At 35.9% G+C, this 7,415-nt stretch overlaps 1 protein-coding gene across 1 annotated transcript in view; it reads left to right on the plus strand.

Moving 5' to 3' along the window:
• LOC107686962 (beta-1,4 N-acetylgalactosaminyltransferase 2) overlaps positions 1-6,975 on the plus strand; it is a 9,739-nt gene extending 2,764 nt beyond the window's left edge. The window contains exons 2-11 of the mRNA XM_016484085.1: positions 639-689; positions 780-917; positions 1,017-1,123; positions 2,023-2,060; positions 2,589-2,769; positions 3,679-3,765; positions 4,639-4,820; positions 4,908-5,051; positions 6,115-6,340; positions 6,731-6,975. Of these exons, the coding sequence (XP_016339571.1) occupies positions 639-689; positions 780-917; positions 1,017-1,123; positions 2,023-2,060; positions 2,589-2,769; positions 3,679-3,765; positions 4,639-4,820; positions 4,908-5,051; positions 6,115-6,340; positions 6,731-6,912 (1,336 nt within the window). The 3' untranslated portion in view covers positions 6,913-6,975. The remainder of the gene's footprint in view (positions 1-638; positions 690-779; positions 918-1,016; positions 1,124-2,022; positions 2,061-2,588; positions 2,770-3,678; positions 3,766-4,638; positions 4,821-4,907; positions 5,052-6,114; positions 6,341-6,730) is intronic.
• Positions 6,976-7,415: the final 440 nt, after the last annotated feature.

A 7,415-nucleotide genomic window follows, 5' to 3' on the forward strand; every position in this document is an offset into this window, starting at 1 on the left:
AGCAGGGGTGCCCAAACTCGGTCCTGGAGGGCCGGTGTCCTGCAGAGTTTAGATCCAACCCCAATTAGACACACCTGAAACAGCTAATCAAGCTCTTACCATGCATACTAGAAACTTCCCGGCAGGTGTGTTGAGGCAAGTTGGAGCTAAACTCTGCAGGTCACCGGCCCTCCAGGACCGAGTTTGGGCACCCCTGTACTAAACAGACTTTGAGTGAAACCAAAAAACTGAACTGCTCCTTATTTAGAAGGCAGGAATTTATTCCGCCGTATTGCGCATTGCACTTTCTCCCATTCTTAGTCATATTTGTGTACCGTCTTTGTATATCTAAAGTCTTTGGGTTAGCTCAACATAAATTCTGTATCATATTTAACCAGCCTGTGGGCTAAAAACAACCCAAATTGGGCAGTTTTAACCCAGGAGTTTCAGAGTGTAAAGGCTACAAATAAAAATGTTACAGTTAACTCTTACAGGTAACGCTTAACGTCTTTAACATACCACAAAAGTGATTTAATTCTGGTGTGGGAAGATATTTGATACGATTCACTCCTGCTTAAGTTTTATTTGGTTACAGTCAATAAGTCCATGCAAACTGTACTCAAATTAGTTTTTCCCCCCACTCACACAACTTTCTCAAGATTCTCAAATTGCTACCGTGACCCAGAGATCCCAGACTTTCCCAAACCAAAGTAAGTAGATTCGTTTCATTTTTATGAGCAACCCTGAAGCAGTGACTTCCTTGTTTCTGATTTTCATCTGTTGCTTGTTACACATCTCAGTATTGGGCCTTTTCGCAATGAGAATCCAACACCCTGTACCTGCCAAAACACTATGCCAGCAAACCAGTTTGTGTCAAAAGGTGAGCTGGATGACCTGCAGAAACGCCGGGTAGAAGAGTTCAGACAACACCAGATCAGGTTACTCACAATTCCTCAGATCTCTTCAGTGTGGCACAAACGCAGTCATTCCTCTGAGTCTGAATGAACTGCTTAAAAATAATGGCATGTGTCTTTCAGATCAGGGAAAGAAAATGATGTTCTTCTTCTCGTCCCGGCCAACACCCCGCTCCAGTATCCAATGAGAGGATTCAGAGTGACTCCCATGAATAAAACACTCATTCCTGGTGAGTCTGATTTCTGTCTATCCTTTATTTGATTGCTAATGATCTCAGGTTTCTTAAATGCATCTCCAGAAGATTACAGAGAGACATACACTACCGCTCAGATTTTTAAAATGTTTTTATTTTTTATTTTTTATTTACCTTTATTTAACCAGGAAATTAAAAACTCTTGAGATTTAAAATCTCATTTACAAGAGGGTCCTGGCCAAGATAGGCAGCACATTTAGTTACACATAAAACAAAATACATTCGTTTACATACACAGAAACATACACAAATCACTCAAAACATTTACAATCAGGTGACTCTACAATTAGATCCTTTAAAATACATTTAAAATCATTTAGTGATACCAACTCTTTTAAGCATAACTTATCTTGTAGTCGATTCCAATCAAATGGAGCAGCACAAATAAATGCCCGTTTGCCCATATTAGTACGAACTTTAGGGATGCTTAAAAGATAATAGTCTTGTGAGCGAAGACCATAATCCTTTACACCTTTTTGTAAGATATTCTGCTGTAAATACGAAGGAAGTAAACCTAAAATGATTATATATAGATATATATATACAGTATATATATATATATTTTTTTTTTTTATGCAGTCTTATTCTTATTCTTATTCACATGATCGTTCAGAAAGCATTCTAATATGCTGATTTGCTGCCATTAAATAGTTTAGGGAAAGTAATTGTTTAATTTGTTAAGGATGTATGAAATTGATTAATTAAAAGTGAAAGTAACAACATTTATGATGTTAAAAAAGATGTCTATTTAAAATAAATGCTGCTCTTTTGAATGTTCTGTTCATCAATTCCTTCGATCCCCTACAATATAAGACTGTCCGTTGTTTTATTCATCTCTGTGTTTCATTAATTAAAGAAATGTGTCATTATTAAAGGTCTAGCTCTGCAAACACAAAAGAGAGCGTTTTACAAGGTTTGTCCTGCTGAATATGCTGTTCTCACTAAATAAAGGTGGTGGGTTTTATGTTGATCGCAATCATTGGTTTGGTTTCAGACGGTCTCTGTATTGGGGTTTTTCCTTCTTTTAATTGATGCTTTGTGAGCTTTTGATCCAAAGCTGTTAAATGTAGGGTAGGTGATTTCGTAGAGGCTAGCAATAGCAAGCTAGCTTTGAAAGCATAAGATCCCACCCTCCCAGCAAATCACTCTCTCTCCCTACAAATTCTCGCTTGGGGCAATGGAACGCGCTGATGACGTATCATGTCTGTGGAGGTATGCAAATACATATGTTGACAGGACAGCCTATCATAGCCCTCAGACCAATGGACATGATTGGACGAACATTTTATGGTCCTACGCCCTACTTCCACAGACGATATAAAAACCAGCATGTTTTTGAACCAAATCACCTACCCTGCCTTCAATATGGGTGGTTTTTTTAAAAGGAGTCATCAAGTGTGAAGTGTATAAAATGAGCTCAAATGATGTGAAACCTCTCCAGGTTTCTCTAAGGGTGCAGAAAGGAGTGCTTTCAGTGATGAATGTCCAGGAAGGAGAGCAGGTGGACGGCCAGAATGAGAAACATCTGAGCATCTCATCCAGCAGCCTCCAACAGCTCAACGACCTGCTGAGCAGACTGACCTACACCAGCACCATCTACCACATCAAGACCGAAGACCTCGGTACGTAACCTGTGACCTAAAGGAATAGTTCATCTAAATTTTTATCATCGTTTATTCTCATGTCATTCTAAACCAGTTTAGACTTCTTCTGCAGAACACCGATTTTCTTAAAGAATTTTAGGTTCCAAATAACATTGGACCTGACTAACAGAAGAAAACAAAAACACAGACATTCTTCAAAATGACTTGGGGCTTGTCCAAATACCCACACTTGCAGTCTTTGCACTTGACCACTTGTCTACATACATGGCGTATTTCCTGTATTTGACCCAAGCGCTCAAGTGGGCATGAAGACCACAAGTGTGTGTAGAACTTTTCATTACCCGATGGGACACACTTATAGTGTTGTAAAAATGCAAGCGTTTACAGAACTTTATTTAGTTTTTTAGTACTTTGCATTCTAAATGTCTGTTCAATTTAGTAATTGTGGTGCTTCTAATTAAGTGATAAAAAAGCCGTTGCAAATGTTGTACAAAATAAACATACTCATCCTAAAATGTGCAACACTTTGTTTTACTACCAAATTATATGAAATATCTAATTATTATTCATTTCTGCAACCCCTTGCGAGATCTCTGCAAAAGTCTCACGATTTATTTCCAGAACGTGATGCACGATTGGATACGCTTAGCCTCAAATACCGCTCCAGAGCAGTATTCAAGATAGTGTGGATTTAGTGTGCATTAAGGGCGCTGCACTTTGGTGTTTTACTTCCAGTTGCGTGCACATGCTCTCAAATGGCCAAGACCGCAAATGTTGGTAACTGGACAAGCCCTTGGAATATAATGAGTCACACATGGACAACTTTTATGATACAATTATTAAGTTAAAAGTATCCTAAATCGTAAAGATTTTAAGTTAAACATTAATCTGAATGTACTGACTTTACACGTGCATTTATGTCCTTAGCGTACTTCTCTTTTGAGAACCATGAGGTCATATTCCCGATTGAGATCAGACGTTTGTCAATTCCTGTTCTGTATGACCCGGGAAAAGGTGAGCTCAAATACTCATACTTACACTGTAAAAAAATAAAAAATATTTTACATTGTAAAAATAAAATAAAATAAATAAATAAAAATACTACTACTACTTATAACAATAATAATAATCTGTGAAATGTATGGTAAGAAACCAGCAGCTGTGGTTGAACTGTACCTTAAAAAATATGGCAGCCACATTTTTAGGTCTTACAGTAAAATACAGTACATTTTATTAAATTATATAAAGTTAATATACACCATAACACAGGTCATATTGAGAAAGCCATATAACGAGTCAAAGTTCATGCACACTAATACAAAACACTGTAACAAACATGACATGAATATTATGCAAAAACATTAATTTAGCAACATAAGTTGTAACAGAAAACCTAAATGTACATAATTGATAACAAAAATTAAGAAGAAACAATTGTTTAACCATTAAATGCGAAGTGTCATAGAGGGAATTCTGGGTGACACTTGTTCTTTTTCACTTCCAAAAACTGTTTTTTAAAATTACATGAAATATCCCATTAGATTTTTTACAGTTTTTCACCATATATAGTAAGGAAACTTTTGTTAACCAATCACCAAGTTTGGACCATGGCACTTTTTACTAACATTTTTTACACACTGTTTTTAGAGTGCAGTGTATGCTTCTAAACATGTTATTTTAGTATCATTTATGTACTAATATAGTTTTTATTAATATTTTGAATAGCATTTATTTTTATATATTCAGTTTTCATTTTAGTTTTAGTTTTTGTGATTTTGTTATGCACTTTTGTCTTTTTTATTAGTATTACAGTGTAATCACAGTATATGTATCATGTGAACACAGTCTGGTATGGGCACATAATTGTCTCCCACGCTCTCTCTGTAGATGTGAACACTCAGGTGACTGTGCTAATTAAAGCATTTCTGCGATACAAAGAACTAAACGTCCTCATCAACAGTATCCGTCTGAACTACCCAAAAATAAAGATCATTGTTGCTGATGACAGTCTGAACCCAGAGAAGGTGGTCGGTGACAATATAGAGCACTACATAATGCCCCCGGCACAGGTACAAACGTCAGGTTTTTCAAATTGAATGTTAATGTAATTTTCTTGACGTGTTAAGGTTACCTGCTTTCATTGTTTGGCTTTTCAGGGCTGGTTTGCAGGCCGAAATCTGGCAGTGTCGCAGGTCACTACTAAGTACTTCCTGTGGGTGGATGATGACTTTGTGTTTCTCAATGAGACGCGCATTGAGAGCTTTGTGAACATTATGGAAGCCGTTCCTGAACTAGATGTGGTAATTATGTCAAAAAAAAAAATTTTTTTAAGGCTGTCTGCTCACCAAGGCTGCATTTATTTGATCAAAATACAGTAAAACAGTAATATTATTACAATTTAAAAGAATCTATTTTCATATACATTAAAATGTCATATGTTCCTGTTGCTGATTTGCTGAAAGCTGATTTTTTTTCCAGTCTTTAGTGTCACATCACTGCAAAAAAATGCTTTTCTTACTTAGTTTTTTTGTCTTGTTTTTAGCCAAAATATCTAAAAATTCTTAAATCAAGAAGGATTTTCTAGACAAGTACAAATTATTGTCTTGTTTTCAGAAAAAAACAGTCAAAATTAAGCGAGTTTTTGCTTAGAACAAGCAAAATACTCTGCCAATGGGGTAAGCAAAATAATCTTATTTCAAACAGAAAACGATTATTTTGCTTACCCCATTGGCAGATAATTTTGCTTGTTTCAGGCAAAAACTCACTTAGTTTTGACATGTTTTTTCTGAAAACAAGACAATCATTTTTACTTGTCTAGAAAATCCTTCTTGATTTAAGAATTTTTAGATGTGACTGGAAACAAGACAAAAAATCAAAGTAAGAAAAGCATTTTTTTGCAGTGATAATCCTTCAGAAATCGTTCTAATATGCTGATTTGCTGCTCAAGAAACTTTTTATATCATAATCAATATTGAAACAGTTGTGCTGCCTGATATTACCATGGAAACTATGGTATATTTATTTCCAGGATTCTTTGATGAATAGAATAACCGCATTTATTTGAAATCTAAATCTTTTTTACCATTCAAAATGTCTTTTACTGTCACTTTTGGTCCTGTGAGTTATTATTAATTGCGAGTTATTATACCTGTGAATTATGGACTGTTTCACATGTGCAATAAATGTTTATAGTTCACTAAAGTATGATAAATATTGTTCAACCCAATAGAGATCTGTATTGTGTCCAATAAAGATCTGATAAAGACTGAGATCTTATTTTTATGTTTGTGAAAGACCTTGACTGATTTTGACCTTTTTTTTCTTTTTGTAGTTTATTCTTTCATTCTCTCTCTCCCCCATCAGGTTGGTGGTCAGGTAGGAGGAAATCAGTTTGCCTTCCAGTTGCAATACCAGGAAGGCAACAGCGAGGAAGGCGGGTGTATCACGCGTGTCAGTCGTACCCATGCGCCACTCCCAGGTTTCAATGGCTGCTTCTTTGCAGATGGAGTCGTCAACTACTTCCTGGGCCGGACGGAGGCTGTGCGGAGGGTCGGTTTTGACCCGTTCCTCAAAAGAGTGGCTCACACTGGTGAGTGGACCTCAGATCAGATCAGATGAAGTCACCGATTTGTTTTAGATGAGCTCTATTACTAAAGTATCCCGAAAAGACCTGCCTAAAGTGAAACAATATGTTTTGACATATATTATATTCATCCATTGTCGTGAAATGATTAATGATATCCAGGTTTAGGTCTTAGGTAATTCAAAGCATGGGTCTAGTACAGACAATACAAACTATCTTGATTTATTGTCCAAGAACAATAGTTTATGACAATTGACAAACTAAGAAATGTGAATGGAGCTGATTCATGATCCATGGTGAACAATCCATGGACATGCCAGCTGAGATAACAAGCGTTGGATCAACAAGAATAAAAACAAGAATCTGTTTTCATTTTATATTCCCAACTATGTACAGAATTCTTCGTTGACGGGCTTGGAGATTTATTAGTTGCCACCTGCAAAGGTCTCAGAATTGGTCACCAAAAACACAGTCCCACGAACAAGTACGGTTCCTACAGGCATCCTCCCAAAAGTGATTCAGAGGCGAAAATGACCCACCATTTTTTCAAGAACCATCTGAAATGCATCAAATACTAAGGAGCATTTCAGGTGAAACATGCCATTCCTCACACCTTATTAATCATTGGATTTTTTTTATTTACTCTACGAATCAAAGGTTTGGATCTACTTATTCATATGAAAGCTTGTTTTTACCATGGAATAAAAAAAAAAACAATTGCTACTTTTCAAAATTCAGAATTTTTTTTTTCATCTCACAATTTAGACTTTGTTTCTTGCAGTTCTGACCCATTTTCTCAGATTTTTTAGTTTAAATCTCTTGAAACGGTTTTCTCATCATTCTGAGTCTATATTCTTTTTTATTTTATTTTTTGCACAGAATAAAAATTGTGACTTTTTGTTGCAATTATGGGGTTTGTTTTGTTTTTGTTTTTTTGCAATTGCAAGTTTATATCTCACAATTATGACTTTTTGTTTCTCTCTAAATCACGAGAAAAAAGTCAGAAGTGTGAATTGTGAGATAGAAACCCAGTATTGCAAGATATAAACTCAGAATTGCGAGATACCAAAAAAGTTGCAAT

The sequence above is a fragment of the Sinocyclocheilus anshuiensis genome, unplaced genomic scaffold, assembly GCF_001515605.1.
Source record: "Sinocyclocheilus anshuiensis isolate Anshui unplaced genomic scaffold, SAMN03320099.WGS_v1.1 scaffold1765, whole genome shotgun sequence".
Lineage (NCBI taxonomy): Eukaryota > Metazoa > Chordata > Actinopteri > Cypriniformes > Cyprinidae > Sinocyclocheilus > Sinocyclocheilus anshuiensis.